We start from the raw sequence: 21980 nt of genomic DNA, 5'->3' as shown, positions 1-21980 counted from the left end.
GATCCTGAAATTGAACAAATGGTGAAATCTGGCAACGCCCCTCTCAGGAAATAGTGGGAGGGCTTTAAAATCCTAGCAGCCACTGGGAACCGCTGGGTTTCTGGTTGGAATCCACTGGGTGGAGTGCATTCTAGCGTGTTACATCTGTACTCAAGTACAATTTTGAGATATCTACTTTACTTTTCTTTTTTTTATTATTTCTAATACAATGCCTTTAGAATACCAACTTTTTGTATAATTAATATAATAAATCAAAGTTTATTTATATAGCCCAATATCACAAAACACATTTGTCTCAGTGGGCTTTAAATATAAAACATTTTTATTATTTTACTATATGTATTACTTAAATAACTTTGCATCATCAGATTTAACTCTAACTGCTTATTGATATATTTCAGTTCCTTACTGAGCTCTTAAATCTTCTTTTCTTTCTTTTAAACGGACCAAATCTGCCACTGCTGTAAAAAAATCCAAATAGTTTTAGTTTCCAATGAACCTGTTTCAAGTATTTTTTTAATACTTTATATTATTTTTCAGAATTGTAGTGTCGAAAACTGATATTCTTTTTTTTCAAGCTACAGGAAAGGACTTTTACCTTCAAGTGAGATTGTTTTGTTACTTATCCAATAATTGTTTAGTTAATATCACATCTGTTTAGAATCCTATTATAAACTTCATTAGACTTCTTTCAAATGGTAGGATGTGTTGGTGCTGGTTATATAATATAGTATATAGTTAATGTGTTTTTATATATTTTCACACCTGTGTGAAGGACTTTAACACCGGCACCATGTGGTCTTTCTTCATGCTGTTGGTGGTGTCTGTGTAGAACAGACGTCCCGCATCCATCAGCCTGAAAATAAAAGATAAGTAAAAAACTGTTTCATTCAATATTAGAATCAATGTGTTTATTCTCCAGAATAAAATAGTTAATCAGATGTTTTTGAAGGGGTTTGACATTTACATTTCAGGTAAGCTGTCTTTTTGCTAAGCTAGGCTAAAGATGTCATGGACCTGAGGATAGCAGAGAAGTCCCATCCTGTCCTTACCCAGGATGCAGCGGGTTGATGCAGGGCTGTGTGATGACGTAGCTCAGGTCTGTGTCTGGATGCTCCCGGTCGGTGAAGTGGAGGTGAGCCTGAGTGACATGAACCACCTCCGTCTCCCTAACCGTCAGGGAGCGCATGCTGCCGGAGACCTCCACCGGCAGCTGGTCCTTCACCGGGAAAACATGGACCACCACCGTCTGGATCCACAGAGGGGAAAGGGGTCAATGTGACAGAAAACCTTTTTATTCTGATGACAGAAAAGTATCAGTTAGTGTTGATTTGAATCAAACACGTCATAAGACTCACATATGTCTGGGAGAGGTAGGGCGGCTGGTGGCTGTCAGACAGCGTGAAGTCGAAGGAGTCCTCGAACTGTTCCTCTCCTGAGTGCTGGTAGTAGATCTGACCCTGGATCAGACCTCTCTGCAGGAAACTCTCCACTGGATCTCCTGCATGGAAAGCGAAACGGATCTAAATATGTATATCACCAGATGACGAGCATCAACTTTAACTTTAACATTGTTAAGGTTGTTAAGGTTGTTAACACTGCTGAGAGAAACTGCTGAGATCAGTGTATTTACATGTATTGAAACCTAGGGCTGTCAATATACAGTATGTGAAAGTGAAGTGATCTGACTATGGGATGTTTTTTTTTTATGAGGTAGTACGACTAGGGAAGCATTTTCTTTTGGCGAAAATTGATATTTTTTACTGATTCATTGATGTTTGTGTTTTTTGTATTTATTTTATTTTCACTTGTAGGTGCACAAAGCTGTAAAACATGAAAGGGACCCCATACACCAGACTGGGAAAGAAAACAAAAACAATTCAATTCTACAGCTAACTAAATAAAGAGAGAAACCATGACTTCATAGAGGTTCACTCTAAGGTCAAAATCAGTTTTTGTTGCTGAAGAAATGTCTTTAACAAGGAATGGTACAAAAAAAGAAACCGCCCGGTTAGGCTTAATTTCTAACCACAGTAACCACTTTGAGCTTAAAAACTGAATAAAAAACAACTCTTTTATATCAAAGTGTATTAAGTAGAGTGTATTTTGCACCCCTCACCTGTCTCCTGGGTGGAGGTCTTCCTAAGCAGCTGCCCCGCCCGAGGGCTGGAGGTCACCTGGTACAGAATGTAGTCGTCGCTGGAGTCCAGGTCGGAGGCCAACAGCATGAACTGCTCCAGCCTCACGGCACCACCTTCCTGTAACTCCACTGCCACGTTGTTGATGAGAAAGGGCGGGGAGTCGTCTTTGGGCAGAATGTTGATGGGGAACTTGTGGCGGATGCTGTGACGGCCGTCGCTGATGCGGAAGACGATGTGGTCGTGGGTGGTGTCACTGTCGGAGTGATGGTAAACAACCACACCCTCCCTCAGATCCCCGACACGAAACATGAATGCCTTCCTACCTGGGGAACAGGAAACAGCATCAGACTGTACACATGTTCACATCTGGAGAGGAAGTCTTCTTAGTACAAGATGATGAAAAACAGATGGTGAATAAGGTCAAGTATTATTATTAAGTACATTTGATGTTATTTAAATGTAAACAAAGGAAAACTTTGTTTACATTTTTCATATTTTAACGACTAAAGAGAGGGGTTCATGGGAAACTGATTTATAATTCATTAATGCTATGTTGCGTACCATGATCACATAATAATGTTCCTTATATTGTGATTTATGTTTTTGAAAGACACAAACATTAAAATCAGTTTTGCTTATTGCATGACATATAACCTTCATTTAAAAAAAAAAAAAAAGTTTTAATCCCTTTTTTAAGGCATTTGTTATGCTATAATGAAAAATATCATATTTTTTGTTATTTTGATTGATTACAATGAATATAACCCATCCATAACATAAAGCAATTGAAGAAGAAGCTTAAAATCACATTTATGTCAATGTATGTAGATATAGACAATGTGTCTGCATAAAGACAAATACTTAAAGTTAACAGTTATATTTATATATATATGTTACATTTTTGCAGTTTCTAGTCAAAAGAAGTAGGACATTGTGCTTGAAATATAGACTGTGGCGTGGGAACTTTTTCCGTATGAGTGGGGCGGATCATGAAAAACGTGTCTGGCCTACATTAATTAAATGTAGGCCGTGTCCATCTGTCAGCTCTCTGTTGGCTAGCCTCCCTACCACTGCACATCATGCTAACCGCTAACAGGCGAGCATCACATGACTGGCAGCCTACCGGCAGACATGTGTTGTTGTCAGAGGACGGCTCGGTTTCCAGCCAAAGCTTTCGCACTTTGATTCAATTACCGTCTCCAACACATGCACTGTTTTTTTCTCTCATTGTCATTTTGAAATAACAAGTTTCTCTTAGCGCCTGAAGGCACCGCGAGGCGCTGGCTTGCGTTTGTGCTGCGAACATCGGTGGGGTAAAACATGGCGTCATTCCCGGTGGCCGCCCGGTTGCCAGGATTAGGCATTAGATTTCCTGTCTCCCTGCGCGCGTGCCAGAGAGACAGAAGGGCAAGGTCGGCAGACAGATTGAGAGATGAGCCGTCGCGAGCCCGAACCTCATTAGCAACTTTACTAAGGGAAGCCGGCTACTGGTCCAAGTGAGAGAAACAACTTGGTAATTGGGCCCAAAGGTGGCTTTGGGCAGCAGGCCCATGAAGAAGAAAATAGGATGGGAGGAGTGTGCGTGTGTGGTGTGTGTGTGTGTGTGTGTGTGTGTGTGTGTGTGTGTGTGTGTGTGTGTGTGTGTGTGTGTGTGTGTGTGTGTGTGTGTGTGTGTGTGTGTGTGTGTGTGTGTGTGTGTGTGTGTGTGTGTGTGTGTGTGTGTGTGTGTGTGTGTGTGTGTGTGTGTGAATCAAGACAGGCAGCCATCCATTTGGCTGAAGGCGTTGGACCGAGTCTGCAGTGACTGTCCCCCACGCTGCAGCACCACCCCCACCCCCCAGAGTCACAGCATGGAGGGTCAGTGCTCTCCTCAGAGGACCCCCTCACTGCTTCCTACTTCCCCCGCACAGACAAGCAGCCAAAGTTTTTGAGGCAGCCAAACAAGAGCCCAAACAGAGGAAATACTAGAACAGGTGCTGCCGTCCCACATGGAGGGGGGGGGGACATCCAACCATCCAACTTTTACACTGTTCTGTTTCATATCGTCTGTCTGTAGAGGTGTTTGCATCTACATTTATAAAAAAATTATTCTGCATTATAAGAACTTTTCCTAAGTAAGATTTTGATTGCTGGGATTTTACAGTCTACACACTGGTACTGCTTCTTTTGAAAAGATTGCTTTATATAATTATCACAAAATAAAAGTTCCCTTTCACATCTGCCCTTATATCCATATACCGTGAACTTGTGGAGTCTGTTAAATAAATTATCATTACATCATTTTCCTTCCCAATTATTTGTAGTTAGCAACAGTAAAAGTGGTTTTGAACCAGTCTTTTTTATTTGATTTTCAAAATGTGCAACCTTCTAAAGCAGTGGTTCCCGAACTGGGTCCGGCTCCCCGAAGATAAATATAAGGAATCATGAGATGATTAAAGGAAAAAGAAGGAACACATTATATTTATTTTATAACAAATGATGTTTATCTATTCAAAGCTTTCACCTGGGTTTTGCTTCTGTAAAATACTAAATACGCTAACATCACCTGGCCTTTAAGATGTCTTTCAATTCAACACTCGATCAAAATAAATTGACGTTTAACACTCGTCCAGTCTCATTTATGGTGTTTATTATGGTGGATGGAGCTCACAGCCACATGTGCAGAATAATTCTTCAAACACAGATAAGCAGGAGAATCAGTTGAAAACACTCCTCCGCTCCCCCTGAGCTTTCCTCTGAGCTTCCCTCTGTTCCTACACGTCTAAAGCGACCATGAAAGGTTAACTCCCCGCCTGTACCCCTTGGGGCGCCTGCACTCCTGCCACCTCAGCCCCCCTCCCCTTACTGCTAGCGTCCTAGCTGGTAGCATGAAAACCTGTTAGGGGACAGTGCATCTGCTCCCTGTGCACGGCAGCATGAAATGGCATAAATCCCTCCAATCTGCTCGGTCCAGCTTCTCGTTGGAGACAAAGTCTCCAAATGCGCTGGGCTAGAAGGGACAGACGTGGACGGAGAGGGAAGCAGTGCGACGGCAGCAGCCGTCGCACTGACATGGTCCCCCTGGCGATGTGACCGCGGCCCCCTTTTACACCTGATTAGGAAACACATGCTGGGCCACTTCACATATGCTTTCCCAGCCACACCACAGTAAGGACGGATGGGCAACACATGGAGGAAAAAGGGCGGAAAAGGCCAGACGAGCCTCTCTGGTAATTCCTAGGGCATGTGTGCCGGAATACCAGCACAGGTTAAAGGGGCCACGGTATGAGGACAGGGGATCCAACCTTTTTTTAAAGTAATGGGACTCCATCTGTGTACTGTGTGTCAATAAATGTACAAATGTGCATTTTACTGCCCTCCATCAACAAACTTCACCCAGTTTATGTGCTGCATCCAATCAGGAATGCGCTGAGGTGATTTATCTTGTGGTGTTACTTGGGGTTTGAACACACATCTATAGTACAACAACATTCAAGTGGGTGGATTCATGGAAAACTCATAAGCAAAATTATTGTTTAAATGTGTTCTTTATTTAATTTAGAATTCCATTTTTTGTTTAATAACTGTTACATTTGTCTGTATGTACATGTGTCTTCTTCGTTGAATACTCATTGCTGATCAGTCAATGTGGAACAATCTGCTGTCTGCTACTTTGGTTGCAAAGTGCTGCTGAGGACGCTCTGATCGAGTCATATCATCTGCAGAAAGAACTCCAGTCCATTCAAAAACCGATTGCAAAAATAAAAAATAAATATTTATTTCGGTCAGTAAACAAAGAGGAACTAGACTCCTAGTACTAGGATGGATTAAAAGCAGAGAACACATTTCACTGTTTGTGCTGTGTGCTCTGCATGTGTGACAATTAAAGAGGGTTTCATCCCTCCCAATTCTATTCTATTTAAAAAAAAAAAACACACATTTCAAAAAGAAGAAAAACTTTGGAACTGCTAATATGAAGATAACATACTTTGTGATGGAATCTAAAACAAGCAGCATATAAGGGTTGTATGTTGTCATTCAAATGTAAAAGTCAAGGTCACTAGTGACCTTTGACCTCACCTCTGACACTAAGGTGTCCATGTAGCGGTCCGTCAACAGCCACCAGGTACACTGCATTGATGTTGTCGTTGTCTACTATCTGCAGCTCGTCCCAGGTGACCGGTCGGGACTGACCCTCCAGCAGGTCCAAACCTGAGACATAAATGACACCATCATAAATCTGAGGGCCTTTAAAGTTTAGCTTAAACATTATCAGACAAATTGTTTTTTACTGATCAATCAATGTAAATCGATTTAAATTAGTAGAACCTTAGTACCCATGTTCCAGGAGACTCTGGGTGCGTTTGTTTCAGCCACCCTGATGGAAATATGGACCATGAACGGCGGGCTGGTGATGTAGGACCCGTCTATTACATGGAATTCCACCTTACACACAATTGATAAACACAATATTACAAGATATAAGAGTAGAAATGTAATATTGAATGAAAAACATTGTAACAGTTAAACATGTAATATCTGCATTTTGTGACTTATAATAAAATGTAAAATATTTAGCCAAAATGTACTTGAGTTCTGTTGATGAAAAATAGATGGTAACAGTTAATTTTCATTTTGTATTTTAATCCTCCAGTTGTGTAATCCAAGTGAACATAATTGGTAAAACAATATTTTCAACACTTCTCTTTTCCATATATTAAGTCTGCCTTTATCCTTCATTATAATACCCTCCAGTACCTCGTGGTTCCTGCGTTGTGATTGGCTGCTGTTGGGCGGCTGGTATGCAACCTTCATCTCGTGTAGATCCAGCCAGGTGAAGGACGTGACAGGCTTTGTATGGTCATCCAGATGGGTGACATAGCCCTCGGCGGGGGGGGTGGTTATGTTAAAGACCAGCCTCTCCTGCGGGGTCTCAGGATCTTTAGCATCCAGAGAGGCCGTGGTGAGTGGGGTGAGGATGAATTGGTCCACCTCCAGGATGAATGAGGCCATGAAGACGGCTTGAGGCGGCTGGTTCTGCATGGCACCGTGGATCAGAACTGGTAACCACACCGACTCTGCCTGGGAGCGGGTTACAGGGACGTGAAGGGAAAGTAAAAATAAAGTTGGATCAGAACTTTTCCTTTTACCCCCATGTATATGTTTCAACACATGTGTATCACATAGAGATCAACACATACTGCCACAACTCTCGCTGCTATATTCATTGTTGAAGAGAAGGTAAGAATAGACAATCAAATGTGTTAAAAACGTGAAGAAAAAAGTTAAGACACACTGATTATGTGCTAACTAGGACAGGATTTTTGTTTTGAACATTTAGGATTTTTGAAGCCGTTCTAACCCCTGAAAATCCTTTTGCTCCACATCCTGCTCCACACTCAGAGCTGAGAACATGAAAGTGGGATATCGCCTTCTTTCTGCCAATAAACTTCTTCTTCACGTCTCAGACGCTAATCTGGCCTGAAAACTTCCCACTTGGATATGACTGAAGCTGCAGTTAAGGGAAGTGAATGCATACATATTAATGTCTGGATGTTGCCCGTACCTCCAGCAGAGCCCTGCTCCCCTTCTCCCTCAGCTCCACCCTGATGGGGATGTAGTCGATCTCTGGTGACGGAGGGCTGAGGTGCTGGTACTTCAGGTCGGAGCTCAGGAAGTCCTGACAGCTTGTTTTCAGAAAACCAACCTCCTTGGTGTCATGGAGACAGGGTTGGTTTCCCTGACAGAGTGAAGCTGTTTCTCTGCCTGGAGGAGGACATAACATACACACATAATACATTACGTTTATAAGTTCATAAAGTATGGGCGGAGTCACGGGCACTGAGGATGTAAGACGTGTTTCTCCGCTGCTCCTGAGAATGTGACTTAATTTCATAAATCCTGCACAATTTTGGTCTTTTATTGTTGAAATGAAATAGAACATAAACTAAGGATTCGTCGTACGTGACTTTTGTTAACCAAAACAACCGAAATGTCTTCTGCTCGCCAAAAATCCGAAGCACAGAGAGGAGGCCGCAGCAAAACCTCGCCTTTGCCTGACCCGGCTAACGCTACTCGAGGGGTGGCTGAAGCTAACGCACTCGACGCCGAACTTTTACAAAGTATGATGGACTCCCTGAAAGCCGACATTTTTGGCAAAATTGACTCTTTGTCTTCCAGCCTACGCTCCGAGATTACCTCTGTCCGAAAAGAACTAAAAGAGTCAATAGGACCATTACAAGATAAAGTCGAGCAACACGGGCAAACTGTGCTTGAGCTTGAACGAGCTGCTACGGACCATAGCGGCCGGATAACGGAGCTGGAAGCTACAGTTAGCAGGCTAACAGCTCAGGCTAAACATATTGATGATCGGTGCGAGGACCTGGAGGGGAGATCCAGAAGGAATAACATTCGGCTGGTGGGCATATCGGAGGGATTGGAGGGACCTCGTCCTACTGAGTTTATCGCCAAACTACTTCAGGAAATACTTCGCCTGGATGAAAAGCCCCTGCTAGATCGAGCCCATCGGACACTGCGGGACAGGCCCAGAGACAAAGATGCATCCCGACCATTCGTCGTAAGAGTTAATTACTTTCACATTCACAATGAGATCCTACGTCGGGCCGGGGAACTGTCTCCCCTCCTCTGTCAGGGTAAGAGGATTTCTATCTTTGCTGACTACACCTCCACCGTCGCTAAAAAGCGAGCTGCTTTTGGAACTGTCAAGCGCCAGCTGCACTCATGTCCGGGCAGAGAATCTGCGGAGGGGAGCTCCACTGGGGCAGGTAACCTCCTATATCACAGTCTTCACAGACGCTTCAGTGACAGGATGGGGGGGGGACGTGCCTAGAGAGAGCTGTGGGTGGTTGCCGGCCTCTGGCAGAGGCGCGGCACAGCAACCTCCTGGAGCTGCAAGCAGTGATGTTGGTCCTACAGCACTTCAAACCCTTAATACAGGGCAAACATGTGCTAGTAAGGAGCGACAACCGCACCACAGTGGCGTACATTAACAGGCAGGGCGGAGTCCGCTCAATAGCCTTGTTGACCGCAGCAGAGAACCTGTGGCTGTGGGTTTCACAGATTGTGTTGTCTCTAAGGGCCCTGCGCATCCCGGGACGGGAGAACGGGGGGCCCGACCTCATGTCAAAAGGCGGACCCCTGCCAGACGAGTGGAGGCTTCACCCGGAGGTGGTGAAGCAGGTCTGGACTCAATTTGGGAGAGCAGAGGTGGACCTGTTCGCCAATCGGCGCAACAGCCACTGTGCCCTGTGGATCTCACTGGCTCGGTGGGACAACCCGCCCTTGGGGGTCGACACATTTGCACACGAGCCATGGCCAAGAAAGCTCCTTTACGCCTTTCCACCACTGCACCTTATCCCCCCCCCCTCCTGGAGAGGGTGAGGCGGGAACAGCTGTCAATCATCCTGGTGGCCCCAGATCGCCGCCTGGCGCCGTGGTACGCGGGGGTAACACAGATGATGGTGGGCCAGCCCTGGGCGATTCCTCAGGTCTGGGGAGCGCTGTCTCAGGAAGCAGGTGCAATAGGGGCGCCCACTCTGGGCCAACCTCTCCAGGCTTGGCTCCTGAGAGGGACAGGCTGAGACAGGTGGGGCTGTCTGATAACGTTATTCAGACTATCCAAGCAGCAAGAGCAGAATCCACCACAGCTTGCTACAGGCCAAAGTGGGCTGGATTCCGGCGATGGTGTGAAGGAAGGAGTCTCGAGCCTCTGTCGTGCACGCTGGGCTCTATTCTTACCTACTTACAGCTACTGGTGGACAGGGGGCTGGCTCATTCCACAATTAAGGTGTATGCAGCAGCCATTTCGTCCTGCCATGAGGGATTTGGAGGCAGGTCAGCCTTCAGTCAGCCGCTTATGACGCGGTTTTTGCAGGGGGTCAGGAGGCAGCGCCCAGTAGTGCACGCCTCCGCCCCGCAGTGGGACCTGCCGTTGGTGCTCGAGGCTCTGGTCACAGAACCATTTGAGCCTCTGGAGCTCTCCTCCCTGAAAGCACTGTCATGGAAGACAGCATTGCTACTTGCCTTGACTTCGGCTAAAAGAGTGTCCGAGCTGACCGCTCTGTCGGTACACCCAAGTTGTCTTTTGATCCGGGGTGACCGTAGCGGGGCGACACTCAGGTCGACACTCAGGTCGAACCCCTCCTTTACTCCTAAGAGTATCAGAAGTTCATTCAGATCAAGGGCTATTCAGTTAGGTGGCTTTAATCTTCCACCCCATATTGGGGCTAGGGAGGCTAAATTGCACCTCCTCTGCCCAGTGAGTGCGCTAGCATGCTATGTAGAGCGCATGGCTGCCATTAGGCGCACTGAACAACAGTTTGTGTGCTTTGGGGATGGTGTGGCTGGAAAAGCCCTCTCAAAGAAGCGCCTAACAGGATGGCTATGCGGGTGCATTACACATGCCTATGGACGGGCGGGGAGAGCCCTCCCCACTGGGGTCCGTGCACACTCTACACGGGCTGTGGCTGTGTCAACAGCCTTATTCAGCGGCGTGAGTGTAGAAGATATATGCACGGCGGCGTCTTGGTCTATGCCAGGCCCCTTCATAAAATGTTTATCTCCTGGACATGTCTGGCTCCTTCTCGTCGCCTGTGCTTGCCGAGGCAACGCATGACTGGTGAGAGGGGGGGTGGCTGTGGGTCAGCAGCTATCTGACCCCCCCCCCCCCTGGACATAAAGCACTTATGTTTTCCCATGCTCCTGAGGGACCTGGGGAACATGGTGCGCGGTAGGCTCCAGACGGAGTCTCCGCACAATTTTTTCCATGCACACTCTACACGAGGTAAGCGTGTGTGAGTGTGCCTTATCCAAGTTGCGGCCCCGACTTCTCCACGGTTACAACCGGATGGGAGGAAGTGGGGATGCAGTGGATGTTAGCCAAAAGCCGGTCAGGGACGGTGTGGTGGGACGATGTTGTTGGACGACAGGGCGTTTATACATCGGGGCTCCGCCCACTGTACCCATAGAGTCCAGTAGAGGGCGGAGCCTGTGTGAGATATAACGGGGGGTTACGTATTGTAACCCTAGTTATATAAGCACAGGCGGAGCCCTCTACCTGGGGGCCCTGTCTTTCCTAGTCCGCTCGCTGAAGAGTGTATAGGATAGTGGGGCGGCGGGTGTAGTCGCCTTATATACTGTGGGCCTGCGCGCGCATTCAGGTAGGCTCGCCCCGATTGGCCGGCTACGTTTACGTAAATTCAGTAGGTGAAAGCACGCACAGCATGATAGAGAGTAGTACCCATAGAGTCCAGTAGAGGGCTCCGCCTGTGCTTATATAACTAGGGTTACAATCAAGCGGCAAACTCTGGGGAAGAGCCGGGACGCCAATACGGAAGTGCCACAAACTGCAGTTCATATATTGGCCGATAGGCGATGACTGCAGAAAAGAGCAATTTTCATAGACCCCAATGTTAAAATGCCCATTTTCACAGCAGAAAAAAAACGTTTCTAGCCCTGGCTCCAATACATTTTATTATGTATATAGTTAGATTCCACCTTCGTGATTATGAATCTGTGAGTGAATTGTTTTCTAACGCGACCCTTTTATTTATATTAGGTCTTAAAGTTTTTGCATAAATTAGGGCGTGGTCACATTGAGTGACAGCTCTGTCAGGTGACTGCTGCTGTTAGCTTCTTGTCTCTCTGCTAGCTGCTCCGTCCGTGAAGCTACAGGGACACTGCCTGCCCAGTTCATCCAGGGAACACAACTTGATCCCGGCCGTGTTTGTTTGTTCTTCATGCTTATATATCGGACTATTGTGACTCGCTCTGCGGTTAAAACAGACGGTGCATGAATGCCGTTTTGCGGTAAGTGAAATTCGAGTACTTTATTTATGTGTTTATGATACGTAATGAATGTTAAGGCTTGGGTTTGCGTGTAAGCGAGTGGTAGCTATGCTCAAGTATGTAGACAAGCTAACGTCGAAGTAGTGTATGTGAAATCAACCTCACAATAAGATGTGTGTATATTACAATTATTAATGTCATATTTTCAAGATGATTACTTAGATATTACAATATGGTTGGTTGAGCTGGAGTTCATTATTGAGTTTACACGTTAACGTCACAGTCATCTGAAGAACGAACCCAAACGTTGTTGTTTTTATTAATTGCATTACCAAATTGGTATCAAATAAACAGTAACACAACAGCATTGGTAACACAACTTCCAAAGTTACAGTAAAATAAAAAGAACCCTGACTCGGACAATACACAATCCAACATGTTCAACAGAAGAGAATAAGTTATATTGTTTGTACACATGGTTCTTTACATATATATCTGTTTGTTTAAAGTTTCCAGGTGATGCAGACAGGATGGACCAGAGAGTGAGAGACAGAACTGGACTCCTCACAGCAGTGAACTTCAGCACAGGTACAAATACTCTTTTTTCATACTGTACAAAGAATCAAGAAAGATATTGGTTTAAATAAATGAAGTATTGACTTTAATACACTGATATACATTCCATTAAACAATACTAAATACTAGATCACCTACACATCAGTGAAGTTGAGGGTTTTTTCCATGCAAAGGGTTACATTTAGATGTTAACAAGCAAGTCAGCTTTCTAATTTAAGGTATTGAAGGCAAAGCTATTAGTGACAACTGCTATTTATCTCTCAATATTGTCTGTAAAAAAACGTGGTAAAAGTTATGATTTCAGTGAGAGAACAGAGCAAGCTTCTACAGTTGCACTAAGTTTTGATAACAGTTCAATATTATTTTGATAATAAAATATATTTCAATGTTGATGAATTTCATACTGTTCATTCATAATCTGATTGTCTTTGTAGCTCACTGTTGAAATAAAATAAAACATTACAATTACAAAATAATTATATCTACAGCCCCTAAACACAAGCACACCTCTTTCATAAATAACACACTTGTTCTGCAATAATATGTTTTATGTTTCCTGTAATTTTTGTTAGGAAAGGACATGCCTGAAAGACACGACTCAACATGTTCTCCTTCTCTGAGGGTCAAGAAGAACATCCAAGAGGAAAATTAAAAGCTGATGTTATGAGATTTTAAGACCAGTACAGGACATTCACTAAGAAACTACTTTTATTGTGAAGTCAGCTGATCGAATGCACCTATTTCCACATCTACACTCCATCAGCTGATTAATTCTATTTGCCTCACTTTATGAGCTTCACAACATGTACCTTGTACCGCAGAGTTTGCAACGCAAATAAATGGGGCCAATCTTCAGTCGGATGTGAATGTGTAATCTAACATTTTCAATAAGAATAATGGACAAAAGGAGTGCAAATACAAATTCAATTTATTGAAATCTGAACCAAAAGTTAATCAAACATGTTTTAAATAAAAAAGCACATATGGACAGAAGGTGTAAACCTATTAAATGTATAAGTAAACACATTTAGTCAAATAAAGTGACAGACAAGGCCTGATCAGGTGGTATCAGCTATGCCCAGCATGGGCTCCTCCATCAGGTCTGATCCTCCTCACAGAGGAAAGACCCTCAGTCCTCTCCAAACCAACAGACTGGACGTCCATCACACGGAGGTTTCTCCCTGAAGTCTCTGCAGCTCTCTGGACACCACGCTGTCTCAATCCGTCCACACTGAATATGAGAGGGGAAAATAATAAATGCTTTAGACAATAAGAAATATAAAGTTGACTGTTGAGTTGCTCAGTTTTTTTAGATTGTCAATACTATTACTGTATAACTAATATCCCAGGTTAAGAGGCACCTTCAAATAAAGATTGGTCTTTAAATACATTTTGTCTTTTGTATTGTTTGTCTAAAGTCAAGGATCTAGAACTGGTACTTATAGTTTTAATGATACAGTCTGGTTATAATGCGGTTTGGAGGAGGCCTCACAGGTAAGAGCACTAACTAGCTACCATCACATGCACCTTAGCTTAACTTAAATGTATTAAACGTATAATTAAGTGATAGCAAAATATAAATAACTAATGTCATGCAAACATATTAATATTTGCTTGATTCCAGTGTTGCATTTAGCACATTGCATACAAACGTTAAGGGATTTTAAGATTCTGAAGTATTATGCTAAAAACTCAATAACTTAGATTATTATTTATAGTTTTGCTGAATAGTTTCATGTCCGCTTACCTTAGAAACGTAAAATGTGACGGCAGTGTGCTGATGGGGAAGCATGTTAGCTTAGCTTCTTAGCTTGAGCTAGCTCTGTTACTTCCCAGCTGGAGGCAGAAGGTCCCGCCTCGGCTCCGCCTCTTTGCCCTTATTTGGAGCAGGCTGGAGCAGGCGGGAGTTAGACTCAGACGTCACTGTCGAGCCGTTAGTGGCCGACTCCGCCTACTAAGGGCTTCTCGGCAACTCTGCAGAATCCTATGGGTGACGTCACGGACCCTACGTCCATTTATATATACAGTCTATGGTTACAATACGTAACCCCCCGTTCTATATTGTGTGTTTTTTGGTTGTTGTTTTTTATTTTTCCGTGTCTGCTTGGTCTATCAACATTGTACATGTTGTTGAAATGCTGCTATTCGTTATACCTCATTCTGCTTATATGTTATATTATGCTTCACTCCTCTTAAGATGCTTCTATTGTTTCACCTAAATTAATACAACAAGATGGAGAGGGGCTTCAATTTTGTACCTGGAACTGTAGGGGCCTTAACAATCCTGTTAAGCGCAGCAAAGTGTTGCACCATCTCAAGCACCTGGGTGCACAGATAATTATTCTACAAGAAACTCATATTAGAGTCTCTGATCAGAGCAGATTAAAGGCCAGTTGGATTGGCCATACCTACCACTCTTCTTTCACGGGGTAATCTAGGGGAGTAGCTATTTTATTGCACAAGTCAATTCCTTTTGTGTGTTCAAATGTGACGGCAGACCAAAACGGGAGGTACTTAATTGTTAGTGGTAAAATGAATTCTACTCCAGTGCTTCTTGTCAATGTATATGGACCAAACTGGGATGATGATGGGTTTTTTACACACACATTTCCTTATTTTGGGAGGGGATTTCAACTGTTGGCTGGATCCTCAACTGGACCGATCATCGACACGAAATTGTAAACCATCTAGGTCTGCTAAGGCAATTCTTTAAAAAACGATTTGCCATTTCTGACCCCTGGCGTTTTTTCAATCCCTCTGGAAAGGAATATTCATTTCTCTCAAATGTCCACCACACTTTTACTCGTATAGATTATTTTCTCGTAGACAATAGAATTCTTCCTTCTGTTAAATCAATTTCCCATAATGCGATAGTCATATCTGACCATGCCCCAGTCACTATGAGGATACATTTCACAGGGTCTGATAAAAACCGTGCTCCATGGCGTTTCAATAACCGTTTGCTTTCAAATGAAGACTTTGTGGAATTTGTTTCCGGACAAATAGATCTCTTTCTTAGTATAAACAAAACTCCTGATGTGTCTGCGTCACTGTTGTGGGAGACCTTAAAGGCATACATCAGAGGTGAAATAATTTCTTACAGCGGCTATGAGAGGAAATTGAGGAGGGAAAGACTTAATAATTTAACGATATGCATTGCACAGCTGGATGCAATTTATTCTGCTTCTCCTTCTTCAGATTTATACAAGGAGCGCCTCTCCTTACAAACTGAGTTTGAGGTCTTGGCTACGGATCACACAACAGAAATGCTACTGAAATATAGACATACTTATTATGAACATGGGGATAAGGCTAGTAGATTGCTAGCCTATCAACTGCGACAGACATCGTCGTTTTACCAAATTCCCCAGATTAGGACCTCTTCAGGCTCGACGATTGATCCTATGAAAATCAATGATGAGTTTAAAGATTTTTACATATCGTTGTATACTTCTGAAAACACATCTGACTCTTCACACTTGGATAGTTTCTTTAACTCACTCCATATACCCACCGTTCACCCTGACTTTGTTGACGATTTGGAAAGAAATATTACTATTATTCACTCAGGCCTCGATTTCCCTCATTTTGAAAAAGAATAAGGACCCTTTGTCCAGTGCCTCGTTTCGTCCTATAAGCTTGCTGAATGTAGACTTCAAACTACTGTCTAAACTCTTAGCTTTGCGCCTTGAGTCGACACTTCCCTCTGTTATCTCCCCTGATCAAACAGGTTTCATTAAAATACACTCTTTTTTTAATTTAAGACGGTTGTTTAATACAATTTATAACCCATCTTCTTCTAGTGCTCCAGAAGCATTAATATCCCTGGACGCAGAGAAGGCTTTTGACCGTGTGGAGTGGGGCTATCTCTTCTACTCCTTAGACAAATGTGGCTTTGGGAAAAAGTTTACAACCTGGATTAAACTGCTTTACTCCTCGCCTCAGGCCTCCGTTAGAACTAATAACAATCAATCGGAATATTTCCCTCTTCATAGATCCACCAGACAGGGTTGCCCTTTGAGTCCTTTGCTTTTCTCCCTCGCCATTGAGCCCCTCGCCATTGAGCCCCTCGCCATTGCGCTTCGCTCTAACCCCCTCATTACTGGGATAACCAGAAATGGCGCAGAATAGAGAGTCTCTCTTTATGCGGACGACCTTCTTATGTATCTCTCAAACTTGTCTGTTTCAATCCCTGCTACACTTGCCACGCTGGACTCATTTGGTTTCATATCAGGATATAAACTTAATCTTGGTAAAAGTGAATTATTTCCTCTAAACTCAACCGCACGTAAATGTCCTTTACATAGCTTCCCATTTAAAGTATCTCTGCAAAGCTTTACATATCTTGGAATACAAGTTACTAGCACATTTAAAAGTCTCTTTAAGGCCAATTGTACACCCTGTTTAGAACGTATGCAACAAGACTTTGAACGCTGGTCACTGCTCCCTTTAAATTTGGCCGTGAGGATCAACTCAGTAAAAATGAATCTCCCTAAATCTGTTTCAGTGTATACCTATTTTTCTTCCTCAAGCGTTTTTTCGGAAAATTGATAGCTCAATGTTGGAGTTTATTTGGACCAAAAAGAAACCTAGACTTCGTAAAGACTTTCTACAAAGGCCAAAGCCTCTTGGAGGAATGGCCTTGCCAAACTTTAGATTTTACTATTGGGCTTCCAACCTAAGAATCTTACAGTATTGGCTTGGGTCCAATACACTTCATCATCACCCCGCTTGGCTGGCTATGGAGTCTTTTTCCTCTAAGCCTGTGTCACTGACATCACTTGTACACTCCCCCATCAACAGCCCCGTTTCCCTCTATGCTAAAAATATAGTTGTTAAAACCTCCTTAAGGATTTGGAATCAGTTTAAACGTCACTTTGGTCTGCAAGCTTTTTCTACCTCGGCTCCACTAGCTGCAAATCATGTTTTTCCCCCCTCCATATCAGATGGTGCATTTTCTATATGGTCAAACCTTGGTATTAAAACATTTAAAGATTTATATATTGAGAACACTTTTGCATCTTTTCAACAGCTCTCAGAATTGTTCTCTCTTCCTAAACATCATTTTTTTAGATACCTGCAAATTCTGAGTTTTGCTCGCAATAGATATGCTCAGTTTCCTAACCTGCCTGATGACACGCCTCTAGATGCTTTTCTCACTCAGGTCCCTGTGATGAAAGGAATTATCTCGTGTATTTACAATCAAATCCAAGCCCTATCTTCAACCTCTCTAAACTCTTTGAAAGCTGTTAGGGAGGAGGATTTGGGGCAGGAGATCTCAGAGGATCTTTGGGGCAATATTCTTAAGCGTGTGCATACTTCATCCGTCTGCGCAAGACATGGTTTGATTCAGTGTAAAGTTGTTCACCGCACCCATTGGACTAAAGTCAGGCTGTTCAAAGTGTTTGACAATATAGATCCTTCTTGTGAAACATTTCACCAAACACCTGCAAACCATTTGCATATGTTTTGGTCATGTACGTCTCCGCACAACTACTGGACTTCAATTGTCAGAGGTAACTGGGACGCTTATAGAGCCTAATGCCATTACTGCAGTATTTGGCATCCCAAACCTGCCTTTGCCTAGGCTCAAAGCAGACCTTATAGCCTTTGCAACATTACTAGCCAGACGTCTTATTCTAACAAGATGGAAATCACCAACACCACCTTCCCACACAATAGGTGCGTTCACACCGGAGTACTTTGGTGTACTTTTCCCACAATAGTTCATCAGAACTACGATATATTTGCGTTCACACCAAAAAGCCCCAGGAACTAAAGTAGCTCAGTTCGCGAGACTCGCTTTTCAGTCCCTGCCACAGAGCAGGGTCTTTCGTGGGATAAAGTAGTTCGTACGTCTGATTGGCTGTGCGGAATGCAAACCACGCCCGTTTGACTCAGAATTTTTTGTTGTAAGCGGCCATTGTATTTCCTCGCTTCGCAGCACACACGAAGAGATTCCTTTTGTGAAAGCAGTTATTATAGCAACACTAAATAAATCAATTGGAGCGGTGGAGTGATGAGGATGAGGATGAGGATGAGGATGTGTCTGCGCTTCTGGCGATTGACTCGGAGGACGCGAAGCGCCACATTCCGAAGCTTCTACTGAATGCAGTTTCCGTGGATCAGCAAAGTTAGCAGACCTGGCAAAGTCATGTCGGGACGACTACCAAGGTAAAATAAAATACATGCACTGCACTGTTTTAATCTGCACAATACTGGTCTTAGATGTACTTTTATTTGCTCAGTAGATCGAGCTAGCCACGGTAGAACTTGCTAACGTTAGATCCAAGCTGGCTAATAACATCTAGCTAGCTAGCTATTCTCATCCATGCCCGCTATGAACACGTTTTGACTTGTGAATAAGTGTGCAATGTTCTGTAATTTGCTTCACTAACTCATGGCACTAATCGTGTGTTTCAGGCGAGGTGTTTCTCTCAGGATTAGAAACTAGTTTTCCCCTCCGGGATAACTCGATAATATAACGTTAGCAATTAGCATGCTAGCTGGACCTGTGTGGCTACACTGAGGTAAACAATATATTGTAGTTGCTCTAATTTCAAGTAATTTGCAACATTCATTCTACATGTTAATGGTAAAAGCTTAAACAGTTGATTACCTGCATGCCACAAAGACTGATGTTCTAATATTTTTGCACATTTAAGTAGAAATGTAATTGAAATTCTATTTACTGGCTTAACATTGTTCCTTCTCATAGTATTATCCTAAATAGTTTGACCTTGTTTCCTCAGAAGGCTTCTCAGACTACATGGAGGATCCCTCAGAGAAACACAGTTTCCACGTTCAGTTCCCCCCCGCTGAGAGTAGGCAGCCTGCGCCCGGTCAGCGGACACCATCAGGACCACTATCTGATCACAGAGGATCCCATCCTGACCGCTGCTGCCATACTGCAGCAAACAGGAGGGAACGGAGGTGAAAACACACTTTATACATTTAGATATGTGGAGCACGAAGAAAAGTGTTGAGTTTAACTATAAAAATATTAGTTTCAACTAACCTAATACCGTTATATGAACTTTGCTGTGTTTTCAGCGTAGCTTTGTAAAGGTAACATTTAGCAGCTAAACTGTGGATAACAAGTAAACCACATTGGTTTGTTATTCAATATGGCCACCAAAAGCTTTTTGAATCATTACATGTCACTTGTTAGACGCTTTTATCCAAAGCTTACCTACTCAATACTGTGGGCAATCCCCACAGGAGCACTTTGGGGTGAAGTGTCTCGGGGACACAACGACATGCTACACCCTACCCCTACACACTACCCCTCCGTTTGCGCGTTCGCGCGGAGGGTCCGCCACATTAAGTGCTGTTCCAAACCAACGAGTGTGGAGAGGTGTGGAGGGGGAGTGGGCTATCAAGCCCTCAAACAGCGAGTCTGCATCGGTGCTGACTTGAGACCGGTCTCTACCTGACCGGAGTCACGCTGTGTGTGTCCGTCAGGAAACACGCTGTTAAAAAGTAGTTCCAGCAAACATCCACTGATAAATTGCGATGTTAACAACCTCATGATAACCTCATATTTTTTTAACTTAGGATCATACCTGTGGTTAGTCTAGAAAAAGGTAAATGTGTGCATTTTATTAGAAAGTTGTGTATATTTACAGACTGTTGCAAAAACTAAGAAGCTTATAAACATCAGGTTTAAAACTAAAAGAGCTTTACAAAAAAGTAACACAATGAAAGATGTTTGGAGTTTTATTTGAGTTATTAATTTACATTTTTTGTCTAAGAGAAGCTGATTTGAAACCGTTGTTACATACAGTTACGGCATTTCCTGTTTCTGCCGGAGAGAGGGGAGTTTGTCCCAAAGCTTGCCGCTGTATTTACTCCCTCCATCTGACAGGAGGGAGCCTCGTTGAGCTGCGAGTGTGGCTACAGACGGAGTTCACTCCGTCACGGAGGGGTAGGGTCGAGGGAGTGGTTTGGGATTGGGCCTCAGAGGTGGAGATCGCCCACAGTGATGACTCTGACGTGGGGGGCTCTCTGTTATGGGCTGCTCCCCTTCTGGTATTTGGACAATGTTGTGTCGTTGTTGCGATTAAACTGATCTTGTATCTTGCATATTTCACCTTAGGAAAGTGGGCACGCGATGACAGCTTCCTTGACACCATGGACTGCCGTGCCATGGTCAGCAAGGAGAATGAGGACCTGCGTGCCAAGGAGATGCACGACGAACGGCTGCTGCATTCACACAAGGCCCAGGAATCGGACGACCAGCTGCTCATGTTGATGCAGCGCCATGCTGACTCGGCGGTGCCAGGTGGAGCAACAAAATACCTTTCAGGCTGGGCTTCTGGCAGTGCTAAGCGAGCTGATTAAATCCAACAGGCCTTCAATACAAAAATTAAGAAAAACTTGTCGTCGTTGATAAACTGTACAATGACTTGTTGGGAGGCGTGTGGTGCAGTGGTCTGGTGCGTTGGTGTTCGGATCAGGGGAGCACAGGTTCAACCCCACTGCAGTCAGGATGTCGTTGTGTCCCTGTTATTATATTGTTTTGATACTACTGACACTTATTGATCTGCTGCTGATAAATAAAAGAGAACCTACATTGCGATTAAACAGAAAATGTATCTTGCTTATTTCTCCTGACACTTTATGGTGACCTGTTTAGCATCCTATACATCACATGTAAGTGATTATTCTGATACCATCATGACACCATGAAACTGGCGAAGCTTTATTTATTGTGTCCCACCCCATATATGTGTCTTTTTAATTAATTATAGTAAGGGAACATAGGAGGATATATAATAAAGGTGTTAACTGCTGAGCCTATTTACTGTGCAATACTACAGACATGTTAGTGGTATTATTTCTTATCTAACTCTTTCCTATGGTCAGACAAATCAGAAGTCATTTAAACAATTTCAGATTGTTCTTTTTGTTTCTCAATTGATTTTCCAGAATATGCACCACCTAGGCACAGACTTTATATCACAAATAAATGAATGACATGTACTACAGTAATTGATTATATTGATATTGCCTACTCGGATATAAATGTGTATAAAATGAAATCAATTCAAAGTTTCTTGCTGCTTTTAATGCAATTCATGGCTGCAGGGCAAACGTCCAAAATCCTTATTCTACAATCATTTAATCAAGACACTTTTGTATATTTTACTTTCATTTGTAATAAACAAAAAAATATGAATGGTTGTCATCAAGCTGGGTCGCCGGTAAGGCAGTCCATTCCTCCCTGTACTCATCACCACGACGCTCACACAGGTTATGCAATACGCAACATGCTGCCACCTGGATTTTGATATTGTCCATGTTGCAGTCGTTTCGCTTCAAGCACCGCATATCTGGAACACATACAAAGACACAAATTAGCCCGACATAACTCCATAAATCCTACATTAGATAGTATTAATGTGATTTACTGAACGTACCATTGCTGTTCTTTGGGCGTGATAACGGTCATCATCCTCAGCTGACGAAACATGT

General features: G+C 43.5%; 1 protein-coding gene across 1 annotated transcript in view; it reads right to left on the bottom strand.

Annotated features, from left to right (window-relative positions):
• The window catches only part of frem1b (Fras1 related extracellular matrix 1b), a 139618-nt gene that overhangs the window by 100129 nt on the left and 17509 nt on the right, over positions 1–21980 (bottom strand). Inside the window, 8 exon segments of the mRNA XM_034141012.1 lie at positions 766–856; positions 1053–1249; positions 1359–1501; positions 2120–2464; positions 6201–6332; positions 6458–6566; positions 6879–7202; positions 7687–7886. Of these exon segments, the coding sequence (XP_033996903.1) occupies positions 766–856; positions 1053–1249; positions 1359–1501; positions 2120–2464; positions 6201–6332; positions 6458–6566; positions 6879–7202; positions 7687–7886 (1541 nt within the window).

This window comes from Trematomus bernacchii, unplaced genomic scaffold (assembly GCF_902827165.1).
Source record: "Trematomus bernacchii unplaced genomic scaffold, fTreBer1.1, whole genome shotgun sequence".
Taxonomy (NCBI): domain Eukaryota; kingdom Metazoa; phylum Chordata; class Actinopteri; order Perciformes; family Nototheniidae; genus Trematomus; species Trematomus bernacchii.
This window is presented reverse-complemented; position numbering and strand designations above follow the sequence as displayed.